The 12,911-nt window shown below is 44.1% G+C and overlaps 2 protein-coding genes across 2 annotated transcripts in view; both read right to left on the reverse strand.

Annotated features, from left to right (window-relative positions):
* The window catches only part of LOC308459249 (macrophage mannose receptor 1-like), a 128,075-nt gene that overhangs the window by 82,574 nt on the left and 32,590 nt on the right, over nucleotides 1-12,911 (reverse strand). The gene's annotated exons all lie outside the window — the stretch shown is intronic.
* LOC308459277 (macrophage mannose receptor 1-like) overlaps nucleotides 1-12,911 on the reverse strand; it is a 44,754-nt gene that overhangs the window by 18,109 nt on the left and 13,734 nt on the right. Inside the window, exons 7-9 of the mRNA XM_080974464.1 lie at nucleotides 10,649-10,791; nucleotides 9,732-9,846; nucleotides 9,001-9,144 (exon numbers count right to left, since the gene is read on the reverse strand). Of these exons, the coding sequence (XP_080830590.1) occupies nucleotides 9,001-9,144; nucleotides 9,732-9,846; nucleotides 10,649-10,791 (402 nt within the window). The remainder of the gene's footprint in view (nucleotides 1-9,000; nucleotides 9,145-9,731; nucleotides 9,847-10,648; nucleotides 10,792-12,911) is intronic.

Raw genomic sequence — 12,911 nt, forward strand, 5'->3', positions numbered from 1 at the left:
CTGCTGGGGCCTCCAGCATAACCTTATGTTTTTCAAACTGTTAGTTAAAGGGATATTTCCATTTGATTGCAGTGTGGGGGCCGCCCATTGTTCCATCCCTATATGCTTGTGTGTTATTTAGCTGTGTCTATCTGCCTGACCCTTTGCTTGGTGGCAAATAAATAAATTTATAGGCAAATACAAACCAAACAGTCAAATGAAGAATAATTATTTCATATCATCATTAGTTATGGTAGACAATTAATAGCATCATCAATTAATTCTACATACAGTGGTAATTATTTGAACAAATAATACTGGAATAGATTGTAATAAATAGCAATAACATTAAATAATAGAATAATAACAACAAATAAATAAAAATGAATAGATAAATAATAGAATAAAATACTACTAATAATAAATAAAATAAGTGGATGTAATTTATTTATTTATTTATTGAAAAATTATTATAATAAATAAATAATGATAAATATACATTAATAATAATAAAAGAGAATAAGTGGAATGATGTCACATACCAAGATTAAATTGATTAATTAATTAAGCAAATCCATAGGTAAATATATAAATAAACAAATAACATTAAAAAAAAAATCATTAATAACAAATAATTTACATATATTTCGGAACCCACAGTTGGTTAGAGCGTGGTGACAATAACGCCAAGGTTGCAGGTTTAATCCCTGTATGGAACAATTATATATTCCTGCTTTGCAAGGGGTTGGACTAAATGACCCTCTGGGTCCCACACAATTCTAGAGAGCCTGGATAGCTCAACTGGTTAGAGCATGGGGCCGATAATGCTAAGGTTGCTGGTTTGATCCCCGTATGGGACCCCGGTATATTCTGCGTTGCAGGGGATTGAATGAGATATTATAATATGAAGTAGGAAGCATCTTAATTTTTAAGAAAAATTAAAAAAAGAATAAATAATAATAATAATAAATATTAATATATATAGAGAGAGTAATAAATAACACACGGAAGCACATACTAATGGGATAAACAATTAAACATTTAACTGAATGCTTGAGAATCATTGTTTTAAGTAAAGCAATCATTAATTAGTATATTTGTTTCAGAATCAATAACACGTCCCTGTACAACTGCTTGTAAGCGGTGGCACGTGTTTGTGGCAGTAGCTTTAGCATGTTATCCATGGCGCCTAAGAGGAAGCGCTCTGCAACAGAATCTACTCACACCTCAGGCTGCATGGGTGCATATAGCCGTAATTCATCGGGGGTGCCACATGGACGGGATAATAACCCCAAAACTATTTCACACTGCCTAAATGCATTTAGATCGTTCATTGATGATTATGAGCAGCGTTTTTCCCGATCAATCCCCTATAATGAATAATTATTTCATATTATCGTCAGTTACGGTAGACAATTGATAGTATCAGTAATTAATTCTACTTACAGTGGTAATTGATTGAACAAATAATACTGGATTAGATTTTAATAAATAACAACAATAATAAATAATAATAACAATAAATGGATAAATAACAGATAAATAATAATAGAATGATAACAACAACAATAAGGGGGTATAGCTCAGTGGTAGAGCATTTGACTGCACATCAAGAGGTCCCTGGTTCATATCCGGGTGCACCTCCCACCAGCTCCCTCCTCTCCGCATTCTTCAATTGAATTCTTCGATCGGGCACTAAGACTTATCCGGAATTTTGGTTACGAGGCACTCTTAGCAAAATGTGACATAGTCAGCCTTCTGTCTATTGCCAGTTCATCCCAATGACTCTCATTTGCTGGGATTCAAATTTCAAGGGAAATATTACATTGTCAAGGCTATGCCGATGGGTTGTTCTGCAGCCGGCTTGGCCTTTGAGACATTTAGCACTTGTTGGGACTGGGCCTTGCGCTACAGAACCAACTCACCTGGGGAGACACGTTACCTCGGTGACTTTTCTACTCATTGGGAAACCCAATACTGGCGAATGTGCCTCCCTTCTGGAGGCCTTCTCAGCTTTGGCCCAGGAGCTGGGAGTTCCCCTCAGATAAGGCGGACCCTCAACGCATCTTACTTGCCTGGGTATAGAGCTTGACACAGCAGCTCAATCCGCCCGCCTGCCAGTGGGGAAAATAGTTGCCCTTAACGAAACTATTTGTCAAACCCTTCCCGAAATAATAATAATAATAATAATAATAATAATGAAGTCGCTCTTAGACAGGTCCAGTCCTTGCTAGATCATTTCAACTTCGCATGTAGAGTAGTTTCACCAGGCCGCCCATTTCGCTCACCCTTAGCCAGGTTGTCAGCGGGCCTCAAGCATCCGCACCATAGAGTAAGACTTATCAAGTCGGTCAAGGCGGATTGTGAGATGGGGATCAGATTTCTGGAACACTACAACGGAGTCTCCCTATGGCTGGAAATCCTTAATTTGGCCTCTGATTTCCAGGTCCACTCCAATGCGCGTGCCCGCCTAGCCAGGCTGTCAGTGGTCTTAGACACCCGCACAACAGGGTCCGCCTCCCCAGGTCGGTCAAGGCAGATCTGGAGGTGTGGACGACTTGTCCAATTGGATGCGGCTGGGTCCTTAGGCTTTGGCTTGTACTTCAAGGGGCGCTGGTGTGCACTACGACCAGGTCTGGGTTATCTGGGCTCTCACATGACGTACCTCCTACCACTGACGATGTCTTGCAGTACCTTTCCCATCTCGATGATCTGGGACGTGCTCCTAAAACCTTAAAGATTCACGTAGCCGCCATCAGCTTCTTTTCAAAAGCTACATTTGCTCATGACCCGGGTAGCGACTTCTTGATCCGTAGAGCCATTGAGGGTTGGGGCAGGTTACAACCTCACAGGGCCGAGGGCCATAAGCCAATTCTTACGGGTTATCACAGATACGCATAAAACTCAGGTCAATTTGCTGGTGCAGGTTCGAAACATGTCTCTTTTCCGCAGCATACGCTATCGCCTTTTTGGCGCGCTTAGAGTTGGTGAGGTGGTGTTTGAAGTTAGTGCACGAGGTTCAACACGCGGCCTCCTGTGCAAGGACGTGCAGTTGTCCGATTCTAATGTGACAGTGGATATACGTCAGTCCAAGACTGATCAGGCTGGTAAGGGTGTCCTAGTTAAGCTCACGGCGTCGGCACAGCAGGGCCCATGCCCGGTAGAGGACACTAGGCGGTACCTCTACCTCAGACCGCCCGGCCCGGGTCTGTTTCTGGTCCATGAAGATGGGTCACCCTTGTTGAGGCACCAATTCACCAGAGTACTTCGCAAGGCTATTGAGGCTTGTGGTCTATCCTCCCAGGAGTACGCCACGCATTCATTTAGGATGGGCGCCGCAACCACGGCCGCGCACCTGGGGCTACCGGCGGACAGGATCAAAGAAATGGGCCGGTGGAACTCCAATGCTTATAAGTCTAATATGTGACCTGCAGCTTTACCCTACTTATCTGCCTTTTCTTTTCTGTCTTTTACCCCCAGCTATGCTCAGGAGAAGCGTGTGGATTTGCGGCCACAGTATAGTTCATTGGGCCCGCGTACGAGCGGTGAGCTGCGGCCTTGCATACAATCTTGGCCTTCCACATGGTGTTCGAGTTTCCTGGCTTTCGAGAAGAGGCATGCGTTGGGAGGAGCTTATGCCATTGCTGTGGGAGAAAGTAGCCAAGTTCGGCCCTCCCGACATCCTTGTAATTCATTTGGGGGAGAATGACCTCGCTAACAGAAGGAGTGTGGACTTGTTGTGGAGCATAAAAAGAGACTTGAATGCATTTGCAGCCTTGTGTCCCAGAACAACAGTGTTCTGGTCCTCCTTCTTGAAACGAACTGTTTGGCGCGGTGCGCAAAGCTGTATGGCCATTGAAAGAACCAGGAAACTCGTAATTCGGGCGGTAGCCCGTTGGGTGCGCTCTATGTATGGCCGAGTCATTTATCATGACCGTATCCGGATCGGCGACCAAGCTTTATACCGGAATGACGGCGTCCACTTATCGGATCTGGGGAACGACATTTGGTTAGCTAGTGTCAGCAAAAGCATCTGGGATTGGTTGCAGCTTTGAAGGTATTGGCGGCGAGCCTTTAGCTCGGGTGGCGGTTAGGCATTGGAATAATGTGTTGTGGTGTGTCGAAGTGCTAGGTGTGGCCATCGCCTATGCCTTCAATTTATAGGGGTATTCCGTTAAAGGAATCTGGCGGTCGTGTATTCCGTCCGAAGCCTGCTTGGCGGGAGGCCATGGCACGACCCTCGGTGACATCAGGGGTGAGCCTATAGTTGGATTAGCATCAACAGGTGTTGACCCCCTGGTGAATAAACCCACTTGTTTTGCGATCCAATGCCTAAGCCAATACCTTTTCATTGCTGTAATCAATAAAGTTGTGGCCTTTTCTAGCCCATTAACCTTATATCACGTGTCCCTGTGTCTTCATTTTACTTCGCGGGGGTCGGGTCCTCGAACCACAAAGACTCTCCTCCCTGAAAGAGAGGGGAGTGGTTGTGGGCGGGAGCCCGAACACCGCTCCTAGCAGGGGGCATTGCCCCCTGCCTCCAGCTCACCTGGCTGGCACTCACGCCCCCCCCGGTGGCCGCCCAACCAGGTGCCATGGGGGGGCGTGTCCAGCAGCCTTTATGCTGCAGTGCCAGCCTCTCCCCGGCCTCATTTCTCTTTGTCGTCCTGAGCGAGTCACCCACCCTCCACTCCCTTTGAGTTAGGGCTTAGGTCATTGGCCTTGCTATGGACCTTAGGTTGGTCGCCCCGGTTGCCCGGGGGGCCTGGTAGGAGTTTTTCCATTTGGCATTAGGCTTTTTGGTTTTTTCGCCTACCTCATAGCAATCGTCACAACTTTCTGGTGGTATTGGTGGGTAGGTTAGGCATTGGAATAATGTGTTGTGGTGTGTCGAAGTGCTAGGTGTGGCCATCGCCTATGCCTTCAATTTATAGGGGTATTCCGTTAAAGGAATCTGGCGGTCGTGTATTCCGTCCGAAGCCTGCTTGGCGGGAGGCCATGGCACGACCCTCGGTGACATCAGGGGTGAGCCTATAGTTGGATTAGCATCAACAGGTGTTGACCCCCGGGTGAATAAACCCACTTGTTTTGCGATCCAATGCCTAAGCCAATACCTTTTCATTGCTGTAATCAATAAAGTTGTGGCCTTTTCTAGCCCATTAACCTTATATCACGTGTCCCTGTGTCTTCATTTTACTTCGCGGGGGTCGGGTCCTCGAACCACAATCCAGCATGACTTGTCAACGCCTAGATCGCCATGGATGAATGGGCTTGCGGAGCGAGCAAATCAAACGTTGCTGCAAGGAATGAAAACATTGTTGCATGATGCCAATCTCCCTGATAAGTTTTGGGGGGAGGCTCTGTCAAATTTTGTTTACACTTTTAATCGCAGATTGTCATCACCTATTGGTTGTACTCCCTATGAGAAGATGTTTGGTAAGAAACCCAACATCAAACAGATGAGAATCTTTGGTTCTGACATGTGGGTACACACCCCACAAAGCAACAAGCTTGGGAAGCGTGGGGCACATGGTTTGTTCATGGGGTACGAAAAAGGTGCATACAGGGTATGGATGACCAACTCTAAGTCCATTAAGTTCACAAAGAGTGTTGAGTACAATCCTAAGTGGGGGGAAAATGTGGGAATTTTCCAGAGTTACCCAGAGGAGGATGAAGGTGATGTCAAAGAAGCAGCTAAAGCTGAGGAAGCTGCTGAGGATGATGATGACGATGATGATCAGAGTTCGGATTCCAGTTCAGTGGGCGGCGCTGCTGCTGATGTCAGCGACAGTGATGACACAGCAGACTACAAGAGCGCGAAGGCCTCAGTCAGACCATCTGATGCGTCTGACAATGAACTGGAAGAACAACTGTTCACCATTGGTTGCTTTTCTCCTAAGAAAGAGGAGATGAGTCCAGAAGACTTGCGTCTAGTACGCAGATCTGAGAGGGCCACGAAGGGCAGACCTCCAAAGAGATTTGCTGATGAGTTTGCTAAGACAGCAACTGCTGTTCTTAGTAGCTCAGAGAAGGTATAGGAACCTTCAAGCTTCAAAGAGGTTCAGGAGTTAACCTCTAAAGATGCTGAGCCTTGGCTTAATGCCATGAAGGCTGAAGTTGATTCCTTGAACAGGAACCAAACTTGGGAGTTGGTACCGGTAGTCCCAGGAATGAGACTGGTTGGCAGCAAATGGGTCTTCAAGGCCAAGACAGACCAGAATGGCAAGGTTGTCAGACACAAAGCCAGATTGGTTGCCAGAGGTTTTTCACAGGTACCAGGACACGATTACCACGAGACCTATTCACCCACAGTCAAATATGAGAGCATTCGGCTGATGCTCAAGATAGCTGCAGAGGAGAAACTGCATGTTTCCCATCATGACATTAATACAGCTTTTTTGTACGGGATTCTGGGGGAGGAGCTGTTTATGCTTCCACCTGACGGGATGCAGATACAGAAGGGAATGGTCTGTAAACTGCAGAAATCATTATATGGTCTCAAGCAGAGTGCCAGGTGTTGGAACACGAAACTCACTGAGACATTGCTTTCTCTAGGTTTTCACCAGGGCAAAGCTGATCCATGTGTGTTTGTCAAGGAGGAGGGGCAAAACAAACTGTATTGTTTATGTTTTGTTGATGATCTTCTGATGTTTTGGAAGAATCAGGCTTTGTACCAAAGCACCCTAGCTCAGCTGAAGGAGCACTTTGACATGAAGGATCTTGGTGAGGTATCCAACTATCTTTCTCTGCAGGTGGAGAGGGACCAAGCAGGTAATTTTCTGGTACACCAAACACAGAAAATTGCTGATGTATTAACCAGGTTGAATTTGGTTGATGCAAACCCAGCAGACACACCGATGGTGACAGGTTACCAGGTAGATAGTACTGCTGAAGCGTTTTCTGACACAACGCTGTACAGATGTATTCTAGGCAAGTTGAATTTCATTGCTGGATGCTCAAGACCTGACATAGCTGTAAGCTGTAACCTGCTTAGCAGACATGCTAACAATCCTACTGTTCAGGATTGGAAAGCTCTGAAGCGCATAGCCCGCTATTTGAAAGGGACTATGCACTACAGGCTGAGGTTCACCAGTCAGAAGACTGGAGGTCTTGAAATCTTTGCAGATGCAAGTTTTGGAAGTGACACCACGGATGGTACAAGCACTTCTGGAGTATGCTACATGTACAACCACTGCCTGTTTGACTGGTTGTGCAAAAAGCAGACGACAGTGAGCCTAAGTTCCTGTGAAGCAGAACTCAATGCTCTGTCATTTTCACTCATGGATTGTGAATGGTTGATGCAACTGTTTAAGGACATCAGAGTTTCTGTGAAATGTCCTGTAGAAGTGTATCAAGACAATAGATCGTGTTTGGCTTTGCTGAACTCAGAGAGTTGCAAGCAAAGGACCAAGTACTTGCAGATTAAGCTACATCGTGCAAGAGAGTGTATTCAGAAAGGACTCATTCAGGTGTCCTATATGCCAGGAAATGAAATTCCTGCTGATCTGTTGTCTAAGGTTGTTAACAGAGAACAACTTAAGGTTTACGTACAAAGGTTGCAATTGGGTTGAACCACAGGTACTACAGGTTACACGGAAAGGGGGAGGATGTTAGGATATTTCCGTTCCACCTTAAAAGGGAGCAGGCTGTGAGTCACAGAGTCTGCGTATTTCCTGTTCACAGGATGTTTATGTTTTCTGTTGCTTTCGTTTTCTCTGTGTGTCGCAGACACTAAAAGCAGGCAGTCATGTTTTTCTGTGTTCTGATCAACGCTGAATAAACTTGTAAATAATGCTCTCCTGAGTGCAACTTTTGGCTGTGCTAATTGCTGATAAAGTGTGCATGAGCTCTGGAATGTGTACAAGATATTTTCTAGAAACTCATGTCGCTGCGTGCCTACGGGAGGTCAATGGATCGTCCGGCAGACGGCTTGGGGGCCATGATGGACTTTATCTCCCAGGCAGTATCCCAACAAAGGTCACTTGACAATCTGCTGATTGACAGCACTTCAAAAGTCCAGCCAGATAAGAGGGCTTGGCAGGCCTACTTAGGCTTGCAGAAAGACCTTCCCCACAGCTGTTCTAAAGAAAGGTGTGAGCATCAAACTGGAGTAATAACAGTGGGTGCTCTCCTAATAACTCATCCTATCAGTACAAGGATTTCTGCTTGCACAATGGGATTTCCCCCTTCCCTTGGATACACCTCATGCCCTACCCAAATCTGCTTCAGAGGGTTGGGGGAACCCCTAGAATATACGGTATTTAGAGGGTGCAGAAGGTGAGGAGATGGGGTGGGAGAGATTGGTCTTTGCATGCAACTAAGTCCTAGTAAGCCGAGATAGAAAAAGTCATTGCTGGACAGAGGCAGTGCCTGATTTACTGGCCAGTGGATCAAGGAAGATGTGTAACATAATGGGTGAGATGCCTTTCGGAATTTTCTTAATTCCCAAGCACACAAGGGGATGTACAATTGAAGTGAATGGCACTGCTGCTGTGGGAAGGGAATAATTCAGTCTAACTAGGAAATGGAGCATTGGCAGATTATACTTAAGTCCTTAACTCGTTGGCAAAATTCAGACAGAATAAAAGCAGCAGAGTTGAGAGAAAATCTGAAGAATATAACTGGCTTTAAGTCAAAATTGTCAGAGGCTCCTCAGAACATGCTGCCGACCTTGGATGCTTCCTATATATTTTATCAATTAGGTAATGTATCTATTTGTAAAATTTCTATTCCACACTTCTTCTGGAGTATTTTCGGAGTGGCTCACAACAATTTAAACTACAGTAAACTGAACAATAAAGAGTAAAATGAGGATTAACAATCATAATACCAATCCACGTATTAAATATCAAAACATGGCCAGCTAACCTTGCAAGATTGGCATGGGAAGACTGGTACATTAATGGAGTGATAATGCTGAGAAGGCACTCTGAACATATATAATTTTACTGCAGGAATGGAAAATAGGGAACATTTCTTGTATCTGAAAAAAATAAAGATGAAAGCCTTTGCAGGCAGGACTTTCATAATTTGGAAAACCACTGGCCCAGTTTGTATAGTAGACCTCACTTCCATCTGTCCATAGAAAAATCTCTTCATTAATAATATCGTTCAGTCCAATCCATGGATCAATTGAGGCACTTTCTAAGTGCACCATGAAAAATGCTGAATAAAAACAAGGACATATTTCATCATAAAGAATTTGGTAAATACTCTCCCTCACTTATAAGTAATCAATATAGGATACCATGAACTGATCTAGTTATATTTTATGTTCGTTGTTTTGTTTTGTTTTTTAAAATTGTGTCATGCAGAAGTTGCCACTATGGTCCACTTCAGATTTTCTATACTGCATCTTTTTAAATAACAAAAACATTTTAAACTTGTTTTTCTTACAGAGAAAAACTATATCTCCCATCATTCCTGAACATTCTCTTAATGCAACAAAATATTGCAGATGCAACATTGGCTATCCCTGCTTTAAAAAGGACCACATAATCCAGCTCATTACATTTTTGCCTGGAAAAAACACAAACAGGCCATGATTACAATAAACATCCCTTGTTTTCACTCCGCTTAGGAAGGGCTCCTTTCTCCTGGGCCTTGTTCAGAAAGTGGTGGTGGAGGATGAGTGTTCAGACCCCTGGGCTCGGGAAACCCAGCCAGATGGGCGGGGTAGAAACAACAAATTATTATTATTGAGTCAACATTAAGTCTATGTGAGCAACATGTTCTAAAAGAACCGACTGTACCTTGTGTAGCTTTGTTCGGTATAGTTGCCAGATTTCCTCCTAGATTTCTGCAAGCAGTTCGTGCATCGGACCAGTTTTTCCTTTCTTCTTCATTCAAGCCAAAAAACTGGAAGCACTGCAGGGGGAGGAAAACTCCAAAATTCCATCAGTTATGAAATGGTTAGTGAACTCAACCATCATGAGATGGTACTGGGTTGCAGACATGGATATTTTAACTTGGCTTTAGAGAGAAATCCCAACCCTCAGATTCACGGACTTGACAGAGATTCAGATTGTGTGGAGTATGTGGTGTAGTTAATTTCTTCATATAGAAGCCAGGAACTAATAAAAAGTTAACCAACACAGTGGAAAATAGAGGTGGGGGAAATTTACCCAGTTCCTGCTCTGACCCTCCACAAGCCTGCAAAGGTTTTTAAATGGTAGATCATACACTACTTTACCTTCCTTCTCCAACCCAGTCACTGCTCACTGGCTCCTCTTCAGGCAGAAAATAGCTCCGCCCCCCCCCCCAGGAGATTGTCATTTAATAAACAATAACATAACCAAATGCTGAAAATTTAGTCTGAAGACAAATTCACTGCTCTTTTGGGTAGCTGACCCATAATCAAGCTTTTAAGATACCACTTTTTAAAAAAATATTTCATTGTTCCTGACACTTCTATTTTGCAACGCAATAGACTTTCTAGTATGTACAAAGATACATGGGGTGGTGGCATGGAGAGATGCGGTATCATGATGGCTTAACGCCTGAGCTAGGTGCACATTCATTTTGAACCTCTATAAAGAGCCCTTGCATAGAAGTGTGGACATGGAGAGCAATCTCTTCATATTCACAAGCTCTGGGAAAACATTGTATGTGCTATAATAACTGAAAAGGGGCAATATACCAGTATATTTGCAATCACTTTCTTAGTTACCTTTTTATCAAAGAAAAGCCAGCCATCAGCACAGCCCCCAACAGGTGCAGGCGTTGTGGGAGCAGGAGTTGAACGGACAGAACTGTTATGCCTTTCACAGATGAATCTGTTCTTAGTACCACAGTTTATGTCGTACCATAAGCCTGAATAAAGAATTTAGGTGTTCATCAGTAAGATGAAATCACTCCCAAATGAAGAATGACCATTTTTTACCTGTACAGTGGATTGTCGTACACATAATAAGATGAAAGTGGAAGTCAAGCTTCACTTAGTGGTTGCTGGCAAAATCGCTACTCCTGCTGCAAACTAAAAACACGCACAAAAAACCCTCCCTCTTAGAGTCCTCTTTTTCCAGGACATGTACTCCTTTTCATGGGTTTGTAAAATGGGAGTCATCATAGTGATCCACAGTTAAAAGTAGAAGTTAGCAAATGTGTCCTCTTTTTCGCTCTTTAAAATATAAGACTCTAAGAGACTGAAAAAGGCACAAAGATAGCACAACCAGAACAACAAACACTCTGTCAAACAATAAACAACAAGTAAAAACTAGAAAAGAGGTCAGGCATACTAGAAAAAAATCCTCCACAAGCTGAGGCAGCCCAAGACCTACAGTGTGGGACCTGAGTTCATCTTATTACATGCACAGAAATCCCCTATACAGGTAAGAAATCATTCTCTGCCCCCGCTATGCATGTAGAGATGGCCTCAGCACTATGCTGTAAGTGATTGTTCCAATCTAATTTACCCAAGCTGCAAGGTCCACAAACACTGATATCAAGGGAATGCTAGTCTCTTTCAGAAAGATAAACAGGAGGAGAGAAGGAGGTAAGAACTGAGTTCCTGCTGGCAGTGTAAAGGTGGCAAACCTTAGGGAGAAAGGAAGAAATAATTCAGACTGTTACACTGTCCTTGTGGAACACATGAAGGTTTTTGAGCTCTGAGATCCATTGAGCAAAGGTGAATGCCACTAGGAAGAGCACTCTTGAGAGTAGATGAAAAGAAGCAGACTTCCATGAGGGAAATCTATGCTGTGTGGAGGTGACTTCAGGATGGCCCCACTATGAAACTGTCTGAGGAAAGGATGAGATCCCACTGGCTTGTTCAGATCCTTAGAAACAATGGCAGCATAGATGCCTGGTGGTTAGGCATGTTAGGCCGCAGCCTCAAAATAAGACCTTCTTGCAAGTAGGGCAGCAGGGATGAAATACCAGCCTTTTAAGGGACAATGTGGTATTTCCAACCCCAGTCAGAAAAGACTTTCCATGTCCTCAGAATATTTTGGTTGTAGAAGGTAACCTAGAAGCAAACATAATCTCAACTGCTGATGAGCCAGTCCCAGTTTGACAAGTTGCTCTTGTTTCATTGCCAAAAATCTTAATTTCACATGGGATCTGAACTGGTGGTGACTGATGAGGAACGAGACCATGGGTCCTAATGGACTGCTTGAAGAAGATGTCAGCCAAGTGTTCAGCAGCTGGGCGGAAGGCAAACTCACTACTAGGGATCATTAGGAAAGGAATTGAAAATAACACTGCGATTGTGACGCCATTCTACGTACAACTTTGTGGAGCAACTGCATTTAGAATACTGTGTATTGCTGTCATCACTTTACTTCAAAAAGGATATTGTAGAGTTGGAAAAGGTTCAGAAAAGGGCAACCAAAATAATAAAGGGGATGAAGCAACTTCCCTGAGAGGAAAGATTACAATATTTGGTGGGAGGTATTCAGAGAAAAAGCAAGTAAGAGGTGACACAATACAAGTGCGTTTAATTATGCATGGCAGGAAGAAAGTGGACAGTGAAAAGTCCTGTCCCTCCCATAGTACTAGAGCTCATACACACGCAATGAAACCAAAAGCTGGAATAATCAGGAGAGACAAAACATTGTACTTCTTCACACAGTGCATGGAATTTGCTCCAGTATGAGGCAGTGATGACTACAAATTCAACAAATGAATGGAGGACAAGGCTGTCACTGCCTACTTAACCCCCAGTGACCTTGTTCTACATCCACAGTCAGAGGCAATATGCTTCTGAATACCAGTTTCTGGATACTGCAGGAAGGGAGCCTGCTATTGTGCTCAGGTCCTGCCTACAGGCTTCCTATGGGCATCTGGTTGGCCACAGCACTAACAGGATGCTAGACTAGATGGGTCACTGGTCTAATGCAGCAGGCAAGAAGAAGAAGAAGAAGAAGAGGAGGAGGAGGAGGAGGAGGAGGAGGAGGAGGAGGAGGAGAGTTTGGACTTGATAGTCCGCCTTT

The sequence above is a fragment of the Podarcis pityusensis genome (genome assembly GCF_964106645.2).
Source record: "Podarcis pityusensis genome assembly, chromosome: 12".
Lineage (NCBI taxonomy): Eukaryota > Metazoa > Chordata > Lepidosauria > Squamata > Lacertidae > Podarcis > Podarcis pityusensis.